The sequence below is a fragment of the Gigantopelta aegis genome, chromosome 7, assembly GCF_016097555.1.
Source record: "Gigantopelta aegis isolate Gae_Host chromosome 7, Gae_host_genome, whole genome shotgun sequence".
In the NCBI taxonomy this organism is placed as follows: Eukaryota; Metazoa; Mollusca; class Gastropoda; order Neomphalida; family Peltospiridae; genus Gigantopelta; species Gigantopelta aegis.
Window position 1 is genome coordinate 41,599,359 of NC_054705.1, and position 23,654 is coordinate 41,623,012.

The 23,654-nt window shown below is 36.9% G+C and overlaps 1 protein-coding gene across 4 annotated transcripts in view; it reads right to left on the minus strand.

Annotated features, from left to right (window-relative positions):
• LOC121377344 (doublecortin domain-containing protein 2-like) overlaps window positions 1-23,654 on the minus strand; it is a 141,177-nt gene that overhangs the window by 91,122 nt on the left and 26,401 nt on the right. Inside the window, exon 1 of one of the 4 annotated variants that reach the window (XM_041505296.1) lies at window positions 16,792-17,190. The exons of 2 other annotated variants lie outside the window; for them this stretch is intronic. In XM_041505296.1, coding sequence (XP_041361230.1) covers window positions 16,792-16,802 — 11 coding nt within the window. In that variant the 5' untranslated portion in view covers window positions 16,803-17,190. Of the gene's footprint in view, window positions 1-6,810; window positions 7,441-16,791; window positions 17,191-23,654 lie in introns of those variants that run through there. One more of the 4 variants, XM_041505293.1, reaches the window with a different exon arrangement.

Genomic DNA, 23,654 nt, shown 5'->3' on the forward strand with positions numbered 1-23,654 from the left:
TAGGGCATGTCCCTTTAATTTTGTGTGTAATATATTTTATTTTGAAAAAAAAATTAAAGTGACTGACCCTAGTTTTTAAACACTAAGGTATTTTTTGTAACTATTAGAGCCATTTTTGATAATTGAAATTATACTTCAGATTTTATTGTTTTGATTATCCATTTCCATACAACTGAAGTGTTTCTGGTCATCCTGGTGTTTTTAACATCACAAAATGCATTTTTCATATTTTAAAAAATGCACATGTTTCTAAGAAGTAACGGATATGGAGTCGAGTTTTAATCTATAATAAAGGGCTAGCTTTGAGTTAGTAAACTAGTCTGGGAGAGGCAGTCCTCTTTGTGGCAGTGTAAGAAGAATGAAATCTCCAGTAAAGGATTTCCTCGGGAGTGGCTGTCCTACTGACGAGGTACTAGATAGAGATTCATGGAATCAACCACTATTTTACAAGCGTTCAGCCAGACCAAGTCAAAAAATGTCTGCTAGACTGGTTTATGCTCTTCGCAGTAAACTAAATGTCCATGTTTTGAACTAATTAAAATAGTTCATGAATGTTAGCGAAGCATTTGCTGGCTGAACAGGGCTTCTTGATTATGGTAGCCCCACTGCCATGGCTAGTGATATTCAATGTTGGGCTAGTAAATAACTACAATTGCCATGCCCGATGGCTAGTGACGTTTTTTGTGTCAAATGTAGCAGTTAAGTGTATTTTGTATATATAAATATACTGACCCAACCCAACTCCCAATGTTAGTGTTTATAAGCTCTATTTCCCTCTTTAGGTGACATATCTGATTATTACTATTATTTAGTAAAATTGTTTTAACTTAAAAGTAAAGTAGGGCTATATAGTGAAATTTTAATGGTGGCTAGTAAATTTTTAAATCACTGATCCCATGGCTAGTGGATTTGATAAACATTCTAGAATCCCCAATTGCTTTTGTGCACCTCTTTTGAAGGAAGTGTTTGCCTTGGTGTCCCTCCAACTTGACTTGGTGTCCTTATTTCAGTTATTAAACTGAAACAAACACTTGCTGAGACCCCCCTCCAAAAAAAAAGTATTAAAAAAATTAGACCCCTGCTTTAAAATAGACAATAAACAAGACAAGGTTTGAGGTTTAAAACAAACATTCTGAGAGTACTGCTTAAAGGGACATTCCCGAGTTTGCTGCATTGTAAGATGTTTCCGACTAATAAAATATTTCTATGATTAAACTTACATATTAAATATATTTTTATATAGTGTTTAAAAAAAAAAATTAAGAAATATATTTGTTTTTCTTTTCTGTGTCTGTATATTCAATGTGTTTCTGATCGTCTTAATATTTGTAAGAAGCCCAAACTGGATTTATGAAATAAAATTAAATTTAACCCAGTACAAATATTAGAATGATGAGAAACATGTTTAATATACCGCCACTAATATTTTATGCAGAAAAATATATTTGATACTTAATTACAATCGTTAAAAACTCTCTGTTAGTCGATAACATCTTAAACATTGCAGCAAACTCAGGAATGTCCAACAATCGCACTAAATTCAAGGGTCATAATTCTCTGAAAAATGGGTAAATGTACTGCCATGAAAGTGAAACTTGGTCTGCAACAGGACATAATAAAGCTACCAGTATACACAAAATTTCTGTTCAATATGTCAAGGCATTGTGGGAAAACACCCATCCGGAAAACAAATTTCTTATCTCCTAAGTTCAAGGGCCATATAGCTCTATCAAAAATGGGGAAAACTTTATCTGTAACAATACATGATAAAGCTATAAACAGACAGACAGACGGATGGACTAACAGACGGACGGAGTTAAAAACTAAAGTCCCCTTCGGTTGGGCCAGTAGGATACTAATAATAAGGAAATATTGAAATAAATATTTTATATACAAGTGTCTATGTTAAAAGAAAACCACCAAAAAAAAACATCTGAAGCTATAGGTACAAAGAAAAAGTAAAGTAGTGCATTTAATTTTATTATTAAGAGTTATGGATATTTATTAAAATTGCTGCATTAAAAACCCAATATCCCAAGCCATATAATTTTGTAAGAGCTCTAAAGCAGTATTTCTTGACCTCTTCTGTGTGACAATCCTCCAAAACATAGTAAAGCGGAACTTACGAACAGGCCAGGTTGATTGACAAACCACTGGCTGATTGCCATACATATAGTACATATTTACAGGCATATAGGAACCACATCTAAAGTAAGGTGGGGGGCACAATCTTTCGTGGAGGGGTAGGCTAGCGGGGTAGTTCTGCGTCAGCAGACATATATTTTTGACATGAAATTATTCAATTGCCAAATTAAAATAAAATTTGCCAATTGTTTTTGAAATTTGCAATTGGTGGATTTGGCGAGTGCCAGAGCTAGCCATGATGGGCAGTTCCAAGTGGGTGGCACGAGCCAAATTTGTATCTGCAGTGAAATCTATCAAAACCAGACCCCTATAAACCGAAATTCCCTCAAAACCGGAAGTTTTTCATAGTCCCTTTTTAAATATCTGTGCAGAAGAGAACCTCTCTAAACCACATACCTCTATAACCTGGCTTTTTACTTGGTCCCAAGGGTGTCCAGTTTATAGGGGTTTCACTGTATTTATATTTAAGAATTTGATAATTTTGCAAATTAGATGTAAATTAATCAAGGTCATGGCACTAGGTTTACTGACATTTATGCAAACGTACTAGGGTGACACTCCATAATTGACGACTATGCATTCATAGTCATCAAATAAAAACATTTCGCTAGCAATTTTACACTGAAAGCTGTCCAGCATTCAGAAAATTAAAAAAAAAAATTATGCACTAGTTTATTTTGATGTAAAGACAGTACATCATTCGAGTTTGACGTCATTTCCATAAAAAAAACACTGCACCACATATTCTTACATCATTTGAATATCTAGTAATCGTGGACTGGAATTAAAGTTGTGTGTACAGTTTACCAAAACATGTTGTATTAAGCTTGAGATTATATGATAAAGAGATTATTACCCTTGTGTGTTTCGTTATCGTCAATATCATATACATGGTATTAGGAATAAAAATTGTATTATGCGAGCCTCTGGTGATATTGACGATACCGAAAAACACTCTGGTAATAATCTCTATATATATATCAGTAAATGCAATGATAATCAGAGTTCCACCATGGCAATTTTTTCATAGTTAATAAATATTAGAAGAAAAAAAAGATAAGAATATTTTCACAGCTAGTCCTTCACGTTTGAAAATATCATGCAAGTTGATAAATAATTCTCCTCATATTTAAGCTCCAAGCAAGTGAGTTGTGTTCTACAGGAAAAACCTTCGGCAAAGCTTGCACATATTCATGACATTGTCAAACAGAAGTTTTGAATAACACACAATGAACAATGACTGAATCATTTTAATGATATTGGGGCCGGCTGGGGTTAAATCAAACAACTAGCAGGAAGTGTGCTGTTACCATATTTTTAGGTGGACAATAAAAAATACTTCCAAGAAGACATTACGGTCTGCATGTATCGTACTATATAATTACAATCACTCATCTCAGATGTGAAGGAAGGAAAATGTTTTATTTAATGATGCACTCAACACATTTTATTTATGGCTATATATGGCATCAGACATATGGTTTAGCACCACACAGATATTGAGAGAGGAAACCCGTTGTCGCCACTTCATGGGCTACTGTTTTTGATTAGCAGCAAGGGATCTTTTATATGCACCATCCCACAGACAGGATTGTACATATCACAGCCATTGTTACACCAGTCGTGGAACACTGGCTGGAACTAGAAATTTAGCCCACCAAAAGGAAGAGAAAGTTTGTTTGTTTTGTTTAACAACACCACTAGAGTACATTAATTTATTAATCATCTGTTATTGGATGACAAACATTTGGTAATTTTGAAATAGATAGGAAACCTGTTAAATTTTTCCATTAATAGCAAGGGATCTTTTATATGCACCATTCCACAGAAAGGATAACACATACCATGGCCTTTGATATATACCAGTGGTGGTGCACTGGCTGGAACAAGAAATAGCCCAATGGAATATATGGCCTGCTGTTATTTTGTTTTTAATAGCATGTCATAAGAAATATGTCCTGCTTTGAAACAACACACTTTTAAGGAGACCCACTTGTTCTCAGTCAATTAAAAATAACCCGCCTACAACTTAAAAAGCTGTTTTTAGCCCACCTTTTTTACTTTAACTTTTTCTTTCTTCATATTTTAAATCATATAAGGCCTGCTACATCCAGAATAATTTTACAGTTAATGTTATCCGCCACAATTGATTATGAACTTTCAACATCGATCATCACTTCGTCAGGAAGAAGGAAGGAAATGTTTTATTTAACAACGCACTTATTTACGGTTATATGGCGTTTGACATATGGTTAAGGACCACACAGTTATTGAGAGAGGAAACCCGCTGTCGCCACTTCATGCGCTACTCTTTTTCAATTAGCAGCAAGGGATCTTTTATATGCACCATCCCATAGACAGGATAGCACATACCACGGCCTTTGATGTACCAGTCGTGGTGCAATGGCTGGAGCGAGATATTAATCATTGGCTACTGGATGTCAAACAATTGGTAATTTTTACATACAGTCTTAGAAAGGAAACCAGCTACATTTTTTTTTATTAGTTGCAAGGGATCTTTTATATGCACCATCCCTGGCTGGAACGAGAAATCGTCAGAACACAACTGATATTTTCCTCCGATTATAACTGATGACTGGAACACCACTAATATGTCTAGGTCACATTATCACACCTGCTGTAAAAATCGGGGTCAGTGTAAACAAATTATTCTGTAATATATGAATATTAATCCCTCTCGACGTAATTTAATTATATCACGAGAGCAAACAATAAAACCACTAGCAGTAATTGGATAAAGACATATGAACCAATTAATCTGCCATAAATAATTCACCGAGGATTATCGGTAAAGGACGAAGAAACCTGTGGCTATAGTTGGTGAATGGCCGCTGTACGAATCAATAATATTCTTCCGGTAGGACAGGACAAACAACATAAAATAAACTGCGTGTTAAATAAGATATTGAAGAAAATATTAAGGTACATGTACTAACGTACAGTAACAATATTTTTAATCTTGAATATAACAGGCCTGTACACAGGATTTTTAATGGTTGGAATGCGAATTCCTTGTGATGGGACCAACAGTGGCTAAGACTCAATTTATTTTAGACTCTATTTAAAGCGCTAAAAAAATTAAATTTAGTTTTAATGTTTATGCAATGTTATCTAAATTTGATAGAAAACATTTGGACCTTTTGGTAATTTTGGGGGTGCGAAGAAAATATTACGGTACTGACAGTAACAATATTTTTAATCTTGAATATATAACAGGCCCGTACGCAGGATTTTTAATGGTTGGGGAGATTTTTAATGGTTGGGGAATGCGAATTCCTTGTGATGGGACCAACAATGTCTAAAACTTAATTTCTTTTAAACTGTAATTGAAGCAAAAAAAAACAAAAAATGTAAAAAATGTTTACACAACATTATCTAAATTTGATAGAAAATATTTGGACCTTTGGTAATTTCGGGGTGGGGTGGGGGGTATACGCACCCATCGCACACACACACACCCCTGCTCCCTGTGTACAGGTCTGTATAAGACTATTAAAGCACTCACAATCCATTACCTCTGAAAGTATCGGGTGAGTGATGTATATAAGTCTCAAAAGTGTGCTAAGTATTTTTTTTTAAACATTCAAAAATACAATTTTTAATATAATTTTTAATTCATACCACACTCAAATGAAAAAAAATGAAAAAAAAGATAAATTAATTTTAGCTTTCATATTTTTAAAAACTTTTTGGATAGGATTCTGGTCACCATAGGAACCAAGCAATGTACAGAAACATGTTTTGTTCTAAAATCTTAAGAAAATACCATTTCATGTTGTTATTTTATGGTGATATAAGATTTAAGCTGGACCCAAATAATTAAATTATGGTAGTTATCTGGCAAATTTGGTCACAAAATATGTCATCAAAGTTGTTTCATTTAGTCAAACAAAATATAACAAAATTATGACTTTTTTAAGGAATTTTATTTATAAATTGCATTTTAAAATTAGTTTCCTGGTGATTTCATAATGAAATGCATTTGCCAAATTAAAGGCAGTTAACTTGCATTTGGCAATTTCCGAATGACAGATTAAATCATGGTGATATAAATTAAATGTTAAGTCATTAGTTGTCATGGTGATATAATAACACTAATTTAGTTTTAAATAAAGTGTATTTTATAGTTTAATAATGATACCAAATATACATATTATGTTTTCTTTTTCAGTTAACATTAAATCAGCCCTCTAGGGCCTACATTGAGACCAATTCGGTCATAAACATGCAACAATTTTTTTTTCATTTGCTGATTAAAACATTTCATACTATCTATATAAAAATAGAAGTAGGAAACATCTGGCTCCTAGAAAGAAAACTTAATGTAAAGGACTGCATTAAACGAGGTTTTCAGGATGGGGGTGGGGTGGCGGGGGTGGGGGGGGGGGGGCCTGGACGGGTAGAGCGTGGGTTTTCCTCAAAGAAGGTTTGTTGTGTGTAGACCTAAATTAGTAAATACAGCAATAAAATCTGAATGCAATAAAGGGCAAAGGTTATCATGAATTCTACTTTCTAAAAAAAAAAAAAAAAAAAGTGAAATGAGGGTACTACCCACACCCCGGCAGTGTCGCCTACAGATCACGGGATATGGTGGCTTCAAAAACAGGAAATTTTCAACCCCTGACAGCTAGTGAAAATACTCACTCGAGGGGTTTAAACGAATCTTGACCTGCTGCCACATACGACCCTCCATCTTGCATGCTGGACAAATCTTTAACCCTGTGGCCTCCATTGGGTGTGTATAATTTCCGCACAGCTCCAGTTTGAAGCTTGACACAGTGTGTGACTTCTCCGAGAAACGCTTCAAAAGTTCGCACGGCTCGCCTATTCCACGTGTAACGGCGTCCGGGAAAATACCTGTCACCATTTCTGTAGAAATTGAAATGTTTAGCCTGTTCTAAATTCTTCGTTTCAACAGACTGCGTTGACATAGTAGCAGTTGTCATCTTACTTTTCCAGTATTTGTCACAGAAAAAACACCGATATGCAAACGCATTTTACATTCTGTCTTTTCGTTGAGACCTCTTTCCGGTTTACAGAGCGGTTGTGGGATGTGATTTGTTTACAGTCCTATGGCGACCTCTGACCTCGTCGCTAGGGAAACACGTCCGTGACGCTTCTCGGTTCGGCATGGATCATCATTAATGAATGGGGAGTCGAAATTGGATTTTGGTGTGTTATCTAATTAATGTATAAGGTGTAAATGAAACGAGACAAAAACACCTATCACCTGCATATCAGATAAGTCGTCGGGTTTCGGGCAGATTGATAGACCATGTAACAATTCCCGTTCGATTAATAGGAGAAGCCATGTGTTTAGGGAAGTGACGTCACGTATCAGCATGCGCGCGCATCTGGTAGGCAGAAGTCTATCATAATGGCCATTAGTAACAAAGCGAACTAGCGTAGCGTGAATAGCAAAGAATGGCCAACACGTGCTTAAATTACCGCTTGTAGCACGGGAACGCTATTCTACATAGCTCCTGTATGGAGGAGATACATGTACTCTTTCCACCCATAAAATTTGACGATTGACCGAGTTCAAAACTATAGCAAACTTCCTTTTTTTTTCTTTTTCTTTTCACCTGAATAAATATTTTTAGTCCATGTATTTTTAAAGCGTCTGGTCCATATTTCAAGTAAAGCATTACAAACGAGCGCGCGCACACACAAATAAAACTAATAAAATAAAACGAGTAGCCTATATTTTTATTTAAAACTGTTTAAAAGAAATAATTGGCCTACACTTTGTTAAAGGAAATTATTTCTTTAAACAATTTTAAATAACCCATATATATATATATATATATATATATGCATATATGTATATATACATATACATATATATGTACATATAGATACATATATATGTACATATAGATACACATACATATATATATATATATATATATATATATATATATATATATGAACATTTGTTACAAATGAACAACCAGTAGACAGTATATAGACAGTAGTTATATATATATATATAACACATCAGACTTGTCTACTGGTTCATTTGTAAGGCTTTTCATGAACAATAAATTTAAGCAAGTATCTTATTAGAAAACTTTACAAAAACTTTTAAAACTATTAATTTTATCAAGTCCTTTTTTATTCCTTAAACTTGTTGATATCGGATACATATTAACACATTGTATTAAAATGGAGGAACCTAAATTTAGTTTCCATACATGTTCCATGACCACACATACATTTCTCCCTCTAGCTACAGCGTCCCTTTTTAAATATTAGTACAGAACTTAGCCTTTTAAACCGGATACATCTCAAATTTAATTTACTTGGTCCCTCACCTTTGTGCTTTACATCTTCAGAACATTTTGTAGCATTATTTTTATATATATATATATACATAAAAATTGCCATTAATATTTTAATCGCCTAATCCCATGCAGGCCAGGACATAGTTTAATACGCAGTCGATCTAGGATTGATTCCTGTTGGTGGTCCTATAGGGCTATTTCTCATTCCAGCCAGTGCTCTACAACTGGTGTAACAAAGGCTACACTATTTATTATCCTGTCTGTGGGCTGATGCATATAAAAGATCCCTTATTGTTAATCGGAAAGAGTAATCCATTGTGTGACAGCAGCAGGTTTCCTCCCTAATATTATCTGTGTGATCCCTAAACATGTCGGACTCTATATATCCGTAATTAAAATGACTTGATTGCATTGTTAAATAAAAAGATTCCTTCCTTTCAAATCTAAAACAGTGTCAGTTACCTTTGACAAGAGGCACAGTTTCAAAGGCTATCACTTTCAACCTGATTAATAAACCAGTTAAAACAACAAATTACTGTAAATGGTAACAATACAATGTTTAAATGTAAGACACACATTAACACAATGCAAAATATCATTTGATCATTGGTTTATAATGATAATAGAAAAAGAAAATAATAATATGTGTTGTCTATTGTTTCTCGATATAATTTTATTGATTTTGTAAAGTCTGTTTTTATTAGAAAATAGAGATCCTGGTAAAAAAAGATTAAATCCAAGTGTTATCAATGTCATCATCACATACTGGATAGCCCCAATAATATTGCACATGGTAGTTTGGAAAGTCAGTGAAAAAGGTTCTGGTATTCTTCTTATGCACAGAAACATGAGATACTGTAGAAAAGAATCGCTGAATCCAATACCAGTGTTCTCCTTAGCATCCCTTAATTCACCCTAAAACTTAAACGCCCTTAATTCATCGTGAAAGGCCCATTTTTTCATCCAAGAGTTGCCGGTTCTCTTTTTGTCCACAAACAGGGATCACTGATACCTAGAAAAAAATAAGAAAGTTGGTAAATTTCTATGATATATAAGTATGAAAGTTTTATATTGTGAATATTGAATATTATGGAAATATTTGAATACACATAAATGTATTTGTGAAGACATATTGACATCTGTCACTGATGACAATAATACTTGTAAATACAATCAGCTCCCCTTTTCTTTCTTTATTTGCTGCAAACAAATTCAGATAACTTATATAATAAATGCATGTAACATAATTTATGTTTTTAATAAAATATGGTGGCTATCACCAACTTGTGGATCAATATCCAGTTTTATTATTAGTATTTACTTATTTTTAATCCCAAACAAATGATTTAATACATTTGATATCCCACCCTGAAATGTTTATACCTTTTATTTTATTATTAAAAAATCAACTTACACATTACAAATACACCTGTGGATCACTTCTTCAATACAAAAAGTAAAACATTATAATTAACATATAATATAATTAATAAATGGAAATATTTCAGAACCATTTTCATATGAAACAATATATATATGCTTGATTGTACACACACACACACACACACTCCCCTGTTATTTAATTAAAAATATAAATACTCCAGCCACCTACATATTTTATGGCATAATACAATATAAAATATATTCAGATTTTTTGTTTTACCCACTATAATGGATCTGTCAATACAAACAAAAAGTTACATAAAACGTTGTTTGTCGATTGACTGGGTAGGCCTACTGTTCACAGGGCATCTTTGTTTCCATGTCAGTTTGGTGGGGGCTTTTATTTTTATTATTATTTTTTTTTATTATCTTTTCAATTTTCATTTCAATAAATACTGACGTGTATTAGTATTACGAATGAATAACATACAACAAACCTTGTATAAAATGACGATCTCCGTTGTGGGATGGGCAAAGTTGATTGTTGTCAGCTTTAACTGTTCAACGTTTCGCTTCCACTGTATTTGATGAAACTAATTTCATAATCCTTACTACAGTGACTTGTGCATCTAACAACAACGTATGAAATTACCATGACAAAATACCATTCATCAAAACTAGTCTACACTGATTTAATTGACGGAAAAACATTCGATTGTTCATTACTACTAATGCCAGTATTGTCAACTGGTTTCTTGCCTACCAGCGCTCGCGCGGTACCACGTGATCAAAACATGTGACGTCACCGTGGCTTCTCCTATAATGTTCGAAACAGCTACATCGATACCATACATGCAATTGTTTGATTTGAGTTCTTTCTCGTGTAAAAATGTTAGTTATAAATACAATGATTGTGTGTTTTATTCAAATTACATTTTGAACTATAATAATTTTATCAGTATGATTATGATTATGAATATATATTTTTTAATATTATATAGCCAAATTTCCTGTCATTATTACAAACACAATCACACACACACACACACACACACACACACACACACACACACACACACACACTTACAAATTAATTTTAAATGAATATAATTTTTTATAAGAACAATTTTTTTACCTATACCTACATGTATAGTGCCTATTTTTAGGTGCCGCGGAACGGGGGGGGGGGGGGGGGTGCGGCGAAACCCATCCCACCCTACACTTTTCTCGTGTGTTTTGGGGTGGGGGGGTTTGTGTGAGTTTTTTCGTTGTTTATTTTTTTGAGGCGGGTGGAGTGCTTTAATATATGTTTATTCATATCTATAATTTTATTTTAGTACAGATAACTAATAGGAACTGTACAATTTATCATCCAAATAATAAAATACAGGACCTATTTAATAAATGATGAAAATTAATGTAACGTAACCTACAATTTTAAAGTCTAGATTTTGAATTGTCTTTAAATTTTAATACACGGGGTTAATAATAAATTAGTTAGGCCCTACGATTAATCTTCATTTTGAGGGGTGGTGCTTGCTTTTTGACACCTCCCCCAATCACATCTACTGTTGTTGGGTGGGTTTTCTTCTTTTTGTTGGCATGTTGTTGAATCGATTAAGATACGATCTTGAAATTCCTCTCTCTGTCAAACAGGACCAGCATTATGTCAGCAAACACTTTTAAAAAATACAGAAAATTTAAATACAAGAGATAGATTTGAACAACTGCGAGTTGTTCACAAGACATATTTATGTCAACACGGGTTTCTGCGGGATAACTCGAATAAGACAGTTGTGTAAACGTGCCGTGTAAGTTGTTCTGTTTAAATAATAACAGGTACTTCGAGCCACTCCAGATGATAAGCAGGTGAGTCAAAGACATTTAGACTTGTTTCCATGGTTACATATGTCTGATATCATAACAGGTCAAAACATCGCATACCAACACAGATATTATGGGTTTAAGCTGAACATAGTCCGCCAAATGTGAATTTTTAAGATGTTATCGACTAACAGAGACGTTTTAACAATTGTAATTACATATCAAATGTATATTTGTGCATATAATATTAGTGGCTGTATATTAAACGTGTTTCTGATTTATTTGTACTAGGTTATATTATATTTCTTTATATATATATATATATATATATATATATATATATATATATATATATATATATAAAATATAAGTATAAGTGTGTGTGTGTGTGTGTGTGTGTGTGTGTGTGTGTGTGTGTGTACGTACGAAATTATTTGAAGACAAAATCCAGTTTGGGCTTCTTACAAATACTAAAACGACCAGAAACACATTGAATATAGAGACACTGATATTCTAAACAAGAAAATATATTTAATATGTAAGTTTAATCGTAGAAATATCTTACAATGCAGCAAACTCAAGAATGTCCCTTTAAAGTTTCAAATCGGTTGAACATATTCACAAACCATTAACATATAGCCATTGAAACACTGTTCAGAGTCCAGCTGACTGTGTGTGTATGTGTGTGTGTGTGTGTGTGTGTGTGTGTGTGCGTGCGTGTGTGTATGTATGTGTGTGCGTGTGTGTGTGTGTGTGTGTGTGTGTGTGTGTGTGAGACAGAGGGAGAGAGACAGAGAGAGACAGAGACAGACAAATGGAGAGAGAAAGACAGACAAACAGAGAGAGACAGAGACAGAGGGGAGGGATATGGCTAACTTGGACATACATTTTAAAATGCCGTAACATTAACTACAGGACAGTGTGCTTGAACCTAGGCTATAGGCTGGATCGGTGGATGGATTCCTGATGGATGACAGTCTGGCAGACAGACAGACAGACAGACAGACAGACATTGGGTCGAATTTACAAAGCCTATTTATGTCTTACACGCGTGTAACCACATACTTTACAATGCGTAAACATCTGCGTTTAAGAAAACAGGTTTCGTAACTTCGGGCCATTATTTTATTAATTCGGACGCAATATTATTTATCCTGATAAACAGGACCAAGTCCTATAACGTACACTACGCAGAGCCGGTTTAAGGATCCGCGGGGCCTGTAAATAACAGCGGGACCCCCTTCCCAGGATATATATTTTGCAACCCCCTCGCGGAGAGGGGAAAATGACCTGTGGAAAATAAATAAATCTACACATTACCGCGGGGCCCCCTGAAGCGCGGGAAACGTAGCACGTGCTACATGTGCTATTAGGATAAACCGGATAAACTAGGATAAAGCATGCCCCTTGCTTCGGGAAAAACAGGGGGGAAATTCGGGCAGTTTTTATCTGGGTTAAATTTCGGGCAAATCAACCCCTCCAGCCCCCCTAAATCAAAGAGTCCCCATACGCCCATGGATCTAAGACTACGTGCCAAATCGTTTCGTTGAATTCCATTTTTAAATTAATGATCAAATGACACTCTTTCATCTTCAGTTTGTTTCCGATACATTAATAGCTAATATTTCGTCATAAAGACATGTTTGAATGGCTCTGATTTAATAATAAAAATCACATTGCCGCATCAGTGAGTTTGTCTTAGAAATTTAATATACTGGCATGATTCAAAGTTCCATTCTTTACACCCAATTTTCGTTGCATTTGTATACCCCGTGGTTCATACAAGTGTATTAATTGTAGTACGTGACTCAATATACTGGTTTACTTCACAAGTTGGCTATTCATTATATTTTGTCGAGAATAAGAAGCGGATCGGACAATAGTCGGGGAAAAAAAAGACAAAAAAAAAAAGACATGTAAGACATCATTATCCAGGGCAGAAAAAAAATCGGGAAAAAAATTATAGAAACTTAAAGAAAATTCTCTTCTTAACCGTTTATGGTGTTTTAGACTATTAACTACCCCCCCCCCCAAAAAAAAATAAAATAATAAAATAAAATAAAAATAAAAATTTAACAAAAATTTAAAAAAACCCTAAAAATCCTAGCTACGGCCCTGTCATCATGGTTTTATTAATAGATAGATAAACAGACAGACAGACAGATAAACAGACAGACAGACAGACAGATATATAGATAGTTTTTGTTTGTTTGTTTAATGACAACACTAGAGCACATTGGCTATTGGATGTCTAATATTTGTTATTTTTGACATATAGTCTTAGAGAGGAAACCCGCTACATTTTTCTATTAGTAGCAAGGGATCTTTTATACGCACCATCCTACAGGCAAATGTCACGGCCTTTGATATACCAGTCGTGGCGCACTGACTGGGGATCGATCTTAGACCGACCGCGCATCAATCGAGCGCTTTACTACTGGGCTACGTTCTGCCCCAGATAGATAGGAAGGAAATGTTTTATTTAACGACGCACTCAGCACATTTTATTTACGGTTATATGGCGTCAGACATATGGTTACGGATCACATAGATATTGAGAGAGGAAACCCGCTGTCGCCACTTCATGGGCTACACTTTTCGATTAGCAGCAAGGGATCTTTTATATGCACCATCCCACAGACAGGATAACACATACCACGGCCTTTGATATACCAGTCGTGGTGCACTGGCTGGAACGAGAAATAGCCCAATGGGCCCACCGACGGAGATCGACCCAGGACCGACCGCGCATCAAGCGAACGCTTTACCACTGGGCTACGTCCCGCCCCAGATAGACAGATACAGACAGACAGACATGTAAAAAGAGAGACACAAACAGGAGAAATAAGTCTGACGTAATCGTAGATGGAACCCGCTATCTTTTCCCATTAGCAACCTTTTATATATAATATTATACACTTCACACAGACATGACAGCACACACCACGGTTTTTAGGGACAGAGACAAATAAGTCAGCATTCGTTAGGTACGTTTTGAAACAAATCCTGATAAGATACATGGTATGTATCTAACCGCAGATCATATTGGTTGCATTCTCTGTGTCTAACACAAGCCCATCAACTATAAATTGAACCTAATTAATATGTATTAAACATTAGGGCGTGGCGCGCGTGATTGCGTAACGAAACAGAAGCTTAATTTACAATGCGGGACACCTCGACCAATATTGAGGTTAGGGCCGAACCGGGTCACGTAATACCTCGTTTGTGTATTAGCACGATTTCTTTGTTTGGTTACCAACACATTACAAAATATTGTAATAGGTGTGGTATACAGTTTGGTAATCAAAATAACAGACACCAGGTCTGCAGGCTCCACCCCTGGCTCGCTGTCTTTACAAACCAGATTTTCGATTAACGTCTGCAGGCGCGTTGATCGGAGAAAGATAATATTTCGATTAGATAAACCGTGACAAAAAATGCGATGGTCTTTTGTGGAAATGTAATGAGATAGAAACGAACATTTCTATTGTTGATAGCACAGGTATAGGTACAGAAGTTACAAATGTACTGAAGCTAAGTGATGAATATTATTTTGAAATCGGTAAATTTAGAAAGCGTGGATTTGTATTATATCTCGTATCATTATTCTGTGTATTGTGTTAATACGTTTGTATTATGTTGTGTACTGTATCTATATAGCTTGTATATTATTGTGTATTGTACAAATCCTTTTGTGTTCTGTATATAGCTTTGTATATACTTAAATACTTTTATATCCTATATATTATTTTATATTGTATCTATATTTTCGTATCCTATATTATAACTTTGTGTATTGTACCTATAGTTTTGTATATTATTTTGTATTGTATTCGAAAACAGTACATACCAGCATTATGCCCGATGTCTTAACTACTATACATTGGAGTACAGTCTCTTTCTGTCGTGTTTTCTTACTTATGAGACAGCCTCTGTCGTTAAACTCACTCTGGGTGGGAGCCGGTACTGGGATTCGAACCCAGTACCGGCCAGACTTATGTCCGATGGCTTAACTACTAAACTCCGGAGAAAAGTCTCTTTCTGTCGTGTGTTCTTACTTATGAGACAGCCCCTGTCGTTAAACATGCTCTGGTTGGGAGTCGGTACCGAAGTTCGAATCCAGTATCTACCAGCCGTATGCCCGATGTCTCAACCATTACACCACCGAGGCCTCAAGCATTACACCACCGAGGCCTCAACCATTACACCACCGAGGCCAGATCCTTTCCGTCCTGTTTTCTTACTTTTGAGACAGCCCCTGTCGAAAAGCCCCATTAGTGTGCGTCATGCATTGTTCTGCCTTAGATTACCAATTAAATATTGCCATTTGGGATTGGGCAAGTCTTTTCACCTGTCTATATCCAATTAAGGTTCAGGCACGTCCATCCCTGGCCGGATCTCTCGGGCACGACTGCAAGTTAAGAAAGAATAGCAGGACGTCGCTTTTAGATTTTATCAATAACTTCAAAATCGACGTCCTGCCGTTGATCCAGACTGACCTCAGTGTAGTTTAGTGGTTATGCCATTGGCATTAAGGCTAGTAAGTACTGGGTTCGCATTCCGGTACCGGCTTCCACAAAGAGCCTATTCTAACAGATCCATGGAGAGGTGTAAGACCACTACACCCACTTCTGTCTCTTTCCTGTCCTGGACGGAGGAGCCGGCGAAAGTCGACACCTGCGCTCATGACAGGCGTGTGCTACAACAGCTTGTTCTGAATGTGCACGTTAAAACCTATGACTTGACCTGATCTTCTGTCTCACTAACAACTAACCATTAACCTGTGTCCTTGGTGAAAAAAAAAAACCCAGATAGCTGCAGCTGAATGTGTGTGCCCAGGACAGCGTGCTTGAACCATAACTGGGAATAAAGTTAAAATGAAAGAAATGAATGAAAGAAAGAAGGAATATTGAACGTACTAATCATATTGCCAGGTGCACAGAGATGCAATAGAACAGAGGAGTTGGGAGAAAAGGTGGGAAAAACAGAAGAAGAAGAAGAAGAAGAAGACAGAGAAGAGGCATTTGCAGTAACAAGTTGTGAAATTGTTACTGTATTTTATTCCTCGCTTTATTGAAGTTAAATAAATGCCTCTTCTAACCAGCAACATGTTAGCTAGGATACTCACGTTTTACTCATTCTTTCTTTCAAGTTTAACTCCTCTTTTTTTTCTCTTTTTTTTAAAGTATCATATATTGAACATTTTTAACTCATATATTCCTTTCCGTTTTAATTAGTCTCACACTATATTTACTCGCCAAAGCCCAAGGCCGAGCAGGTGATAACATAATTATGTCCAAAGCTAAAATGAGTGCCTGCAACATCACATTATTTTGTTCACGCAAACGATGCTTTTTTGGCCCGGAAACATGGTGTGCCAAACTCCCGTAAAGAAAATTGAGTGGATAACGATCAGTGAATAATTAACAAACCAAGTCACGCTTGGTCGATGGACAGGTCGGTCGTTAGGGAAGATAAATAACAGTTTATTGTTGTCAATACGGTAACAAACGATTTTCATAATAGCAAGAAAAGGATGGGGGAAAAAGGGATGTTGGTTGTATTAAAACGCCTAAGCAGTTTCCAAAATTACTGTCATTTCAGGTGTGTGTGCAAGAATTTTAGCAGGAGAGGGGTCAAGACTGTGGTGCCAAAAAAAATTGTTATTTGTTTTGGTTTGTTTGTTTGTTTGTTTGTTGTTGTTTTTTTGGAGGGGGGGGGGTATGCTGCCCCTGAAATTAGATCGGAAAAAAGAAATTTCGCTCGTGGCGGGGGTAGGGGGTCGACCTCAACTACCACCCCACCCCCTCTGCACACGCACGTACGTGTAATTGGAGGGAAGAAATGTTTTACTTAATGACATTCGCACTCAACACATTTCAATTACAGTCGGACATGATGGTTAAGGAGAGAGAAAATCCGCTTCCGACACGCCATGGGGGTACCTTTTAGACAGACAATAATGGATGTTTTATATGCACCATCCACACAGGCAGATTAGTACATACCATTTCGGAGAGAGAGAGAGAGAGAGAGAGAGAGAGAGAGAGAGAGAGAGAGAGAGAGAGAGAGAGAGAGAGAGAGAGAGAGAGAGAGAGAGAGAGAGAGAGAGAGAGAGAGAGGAGAGAGAGACCGGCTACCGGTACATAGGCTACTCCTATCGACAGATCGACAGATGTTGTGTTATGTTATGTTATGTTAAAGGGATTAACGTACACATTCAGAGCAAGCTGTTTTAGCGAACGCCTGTCATGTGCCGGTGTCGCCTCGGCCGGCTCCTCCGTCCAGGACAGGAAAAGGTTGGGGTGGGTGGGAGAAGGGACGGCCTGCATTGGCAAGAGTCGGTAGCAGGCGGAGGGTTGGTTTGGATGCTATGGAATTTGGAATGTCCTGTAGGATTAATGCTTTCCCTATTGGCAGAACAATATTCACATCGTCCTTTGATGTACTAGTTGTGGTACTATGGTTTCAACGGGAAAAAACAAGTCCATCAATGGCTACAAGTCAGAGATGAACATTTGAACATTGTTACTTTCCTGAAATTATGTAGGTGAGCAATTGCTCTCATTGTCAAATCCATAGTAATCTTGAATAAAATAAATTAGCGATATTATCTGTGTGATGAGGCGAGCAATGATTCGCCCACGCACAAATCGTTATTCTCTACCACACGCGAGCAAGAGCATTTGCCCTCGTCAAACTGTAAGTATTGCAGAAGGTTTGTAAAACATCGATTTGAAAAACTTTACGTTACTGTTACAAACACCAACCTCCCTCTGCCCGGACATTTTGTAACGCATCCCATTACGTAATTGTTTAATGACCTCAAATTACGACACAATTTACTGTTGGCTTTCATACTATACCGTTAATTTCAAGAACAGCAGGTGACAGAAATTTTGTCTTAAATGTGTGATAATCGCCATTAGTGTAAACTCATTATGTATGACGGCGTGAAATATTTCCTTTCCTTTCAACTTATTTTTGTGCTTATATCCAATTAAGGTTCAAGCACGCTGTCCTAGGCACACATCTCAGCTATCTGGACTGTCTGTTCAGGACAGCGGGTTACTTGTTAGTTGGTTATGTGGTTAGTGAAAGAGAAGAGGGTGTAGTGGCCTTACACCTACCCATTGAGCTCTTAAGAACTCGCTCTGGGTTGGAGCCGGTACCGGGCTGCGAACCCTGTACGTACCAGCCTGTAGTCCGATGGCTTAACCACTGCGTAAACGTGGCCGGTGGCGTGATATACTGGTCTATACGGTACCCTATTGTCTAACGTAAACCGCTTATTTCACAGCATGACGTCACATGTCACTTACAGACACTTTACGTCATATGATGACTTAAGTAGGCGTACGAGTTCCCATTTTTGTACGGGGGGGGGACAATCTCGTGCTTACATCCACTGAAGGTTAAAGCACGACTGTATTGGGCTCATCGTCATAGTCCAAGACAGGAGGGGTTGGTGGGGTAATAAGGCTATGGAATTTACAATTTGAATTAGAAATGAAAGAAGAAGAAAAAAGAAAAAACGCCAGAAAAAACAAACAAAAACAAAAACAAAACGAAACGAAACAAATTTGTTTATTTTGAATGCATCATAATAACTAAATTTACAATTATATATATATTTTTAAGTTCTTTGCGTCTGGCTTAAATATGAAATGAATTAGTTGCAAATAGAGCGGGCAGTCAAAAAAAAAAAAAAAAATAAAAAAAAAAATAATAATAATAATAAATTGACTCCATTCCAGTCCTTAATGGTGCATATAAAGATCCCTTGCTTCTAATCGAAAAGAGTAGCCCATAAAGTGGCGACAGCGGGTTTCCTCTCTATATCTGTATGGTCCTTAACGTATCCCAGTAGTAAAGCGCTCGCTTGATGCACGGTCGGTCTGGGATCGATCTCCGTAGGTGGGCCTATTTGGGCTATTTCTCGTCCCAGCCAGTGCACCACGACTGGTATATATGTGCTATCCTGTCTGTGAGATGGTGTATATATATTTGTAAAAGATCTCTTGCTACTAATGGAAATATGTAGCGGGTTTCCTCTCTAAGACTACATGTCAGAATTACCAAATGTTTGATATCCAATAGCCGATGATTGGGAAATCAATGTGCTTTACTTTAGCGTGTCGTTAAACAAAAACACCCCCCACCCCCCGAAAAAAAGAAAAAAAAAGAAGAAAAAAACAAACAACCGAGTTGGTACATGGCCTTAAAAAAAAGGTTAAAGAGAAATTTAAACATCTTTCCTATCTAAATATATATTATATATTCACGGTGCTTGCGTTGCAAAGTCAAAGGTAGAAATCTATTTCAGGAGTGTTTATTTCAGTGGACAGTTTGGATTTGACCTTTTTGCTCTCTCTAACACATCATGCCGCCATTATTTAATCCATGTGAAACCGTCAGCGGTAACTGTTTTGCTCCTCATTAAGTCCAAAATTCCTACTTCTCGAGCACTCGTCAAAGTTTGCCAAGTGCGAACTTTCTTTTCATTTATTATTCTATTTACTTGGAAAGTTCAGCAATCATCGTTAACTGGTATCTGTTATTTTGTTACGCTTCGCGTGAAAAGAAACAGAAACCTACGTCAGCGTATCGACAGCCGGGCGAAACACGGAGGATTATTTTATGACTGGATATTGATCATCTTCTGTGAATCACTATACACGATTACCTACTTTACAGACACCGACATTACAGGCGGCCACCGGAAGTGGATGAAGTTAAGCACGTGCTGCGAGCGAGACATTTGGCGGGGTTTTGTGTTTTATTAGTCTGATTTTTAATCCCAGCGATTTCCGAATTGTTCGCAGGGAATCACCTCAACATAACTGACAGTTCCGTTTTTCTGCGATATAATATTCTAACAGTTTTCCTTCTGACCTTCCTAGGTTACGGTAGACAGACGTGAACAATACAGAGCGGTGATTATGACGTCAGCGAAAGAAAACAGCCAATAAGGTTCTTGGTTTAGAATTATTTAAAATTAGTTATTGTCGTAATTTAGTATTTTAACTGATGGTCATTTGGTATTTAGCATATTGTTGTTTTGACAGGGGTGGAGAAAGAGAGAGATAATGCCTGGGAGAGGAATGCAAATAGTCCAAAGGGACGTAGAAAGTGTGGTGCTTTCTACGTCCGAATATTGTTACATACCCTATATATAGCCTGTATTCAAAACTTGTGGCACCGAAATAGTGCAACAAATGGACACACAAACCACAAATGTATAACCTACTGTACTCACTAAATCCTGATTGAAGTACTTGCATCATTGTTAACAAAATAAATCTTCCAACAACATACCCCCCCCCCCTTTAAATTTGCTAAATAGAGGGAAGCAACCCGTCCTGCACATTAAGCAAAGTATTGTGCGCCCTGCACTAGGATGGAGATAGATATAGAAGGAAAACCCAATGCACATGCTCACCTATGCATTCATACACTAACACACGCAGTGAGAGATAGAGAGAGAGAGAGAGAGAGAGAGAGAGAGAGAGAGAGAGAGAGAGAGGGCATATGGAGAGAGAAAGAGAGAGAGGGGGGGCATATGGAGAGAGAGAGAGAGAGAGAGAGAGAGAGAGAGAGAGAGAGAGAGAGAGAGAGAGAGAGAGAGAGAGAGAGAGAGAATTGTGAGGGAAGCTGCTACAGTAGTTATTATGAAAAGTAGCAGTATTAATTGTAAAACACTGGTCGGGATGCGAAACAATCCAAACTAGTCCATTGAGAGCGACCAATCCTTTTACCCATCTACCCTATCTAGGAAATAACAAAAAAACACTATTTTTGTGTCAATTTAGAAAACAATCTGCCCAGAAATAAATAAATTGTAGTAAATATTAGAGTAAGACAATGGTGTTCCCTGTGGTAAGGACGCTAGATTATTAATAATATGATCATATATATTAAATTTTTCCTAAATCTCAACAACAAAATTGATATCATGATTCAAAAAGTAACTCAGTCGAAAGGGCACTTTGGCAGATGTGAATCACTCTCTGATGGGTGACATATACAGAATACCAGGAATAATGTGATACTATGGAACAGTGTTTTAAACATACATGTCATCTACTTTCAACACTGGACTGAGCATTGTGTTACGATTTCGAGCTATCATCACTGGTATCAAACTGGAATCATTATCAGCTTAGCTCATCTAGTATGTCGTGTCTGGTAGGTCAGTGGTGTTGGCCAACTTGGTATTCTAGGTAGGTGCTTCTTAAGTGTGAATAGCATCTATGTCCCTTTGTCAGGGAATAGCATGATGTACTGACTTTCCCCAGGTGTGTCCTTTTCCCTTTTGGGCCAGTTGTCAGTACAAATATTGCGTCATGACTTTTCTGCATCATGACGATCTGAAACTTGGAAATCCTAAATAATGGATGGGTATAGTCGCCCCCAGTTGCCACATGGAAAGCTGGTAGGCATTTACAAGGTGCTCCGCCTGTGCTTTAACCTTGTGGTAGATTATCCCTTTTTTCAATGTTGATAGTCCTTGCATTTGATAGCAATAAGAAGCATGAGTACCAGTATGTACACATCAATCAGTGTAATCAGCTATGAGGCACGTGCCTGCGTGCCTCGACGAAGCATAGACAATATGAAGTGCAAGCCTTGGGTCAGTCTATCTGTGGAATTAACTAATGTCAGAGACATCTGTATCTGGACTGCATATGTTTGCAAATATATATCTATACTGACATAGGCGTACGGGCTACCATTTTTGTTGGGGGAGGGGAGGGGGTGCAGGCTGTTTTTTCTCCGAATTAAACGAAAATGCCCGAATCTGGATAACAACATTTATTCATATTATCAAAATTACCACACAGATATATAGGGTTGTAAACGAATCACTACACATGTTTATATGGATTACAACTAATTTTGAGGGTAGAATGATGGAAATACATGGTAAAAAGGTCTGAGGTTAGCACATTTTCCCGAATATCTCTTTCATTTTTGTCCGATTTTGAGGTTTTACTCTAGGGCAGTTCCCACCACCACCACCTTGTACACCCTCCCCCCCCCCCCCCCCCCCGTCTCGTACACTTATGCATACTGGGTATATTTAGTGATATAGATGTACTGTCGATATGTAAAATACCAGAGGCCTAATTCACAAAGCTCTCTTAGGCTCTGCTAGACAACAAAGCATCCTCTTTGCAAGTCTTTTAGCATCGCACTGCGAGATCGCAAAGTTGCGAGAGTTTAGTGAATTAGGCCCCAGGACAACAAGTAGTCATGAAGGAATTCTGTCTTGTTTTCGGTTGTTTGTTAGTATTGTTTGTAAAACAAAAGGTCATCCCATTCCCACAGCTTTAGTAAGATTTGACTGAAATCAAAGATTCTCTGTTGTCTACTTTTGTCTGGCCATTCTTTGCACAAGTTCAGCTGTTACCTTTCTGGGCGATAACCATCACAAACGAGGTGAAGAGTAGTGTTTGGCAATAACTTTAGGAACTCCACAATCATGTGTACCTAGGATTTTAAAGTTGGAGGTGAAAGATTATTGATGAGAATTATTCATAAATTCATACAACTCGCATAGCATCTACAATATTGTATTTCCCTGGGTTTAACAGATGTATTGTGTTTCTTTGTCGACTTGTTTTACAAAGTCTGTATATTAGATGCATATCTAATAACATTTCTCTATTTGTAACAGCCATTTTGGGTCATTTTGTATTTGACTATCAGTCTGCTACAAAACTGTGGCAATAAATACTGTATACAAGATAAAAACATTAAATGAATTTGAAATATATTTGGTGAACCCATTAGAACATTTCACCATTTTTGCGGCCATTTTGAATTTTGAGCATAATGGCGGCCATCTTGGATTTTGAAAATTATTTGATTGGATTGGCCGTCCTTGAGTTCATATAAATCGATGCAAAAGATATCCAAATCGACCAGCATTTACATACAAAAGTAACTTTTCATATTGACACCCCCCCCCCCCCCCCCCCCCCCAAG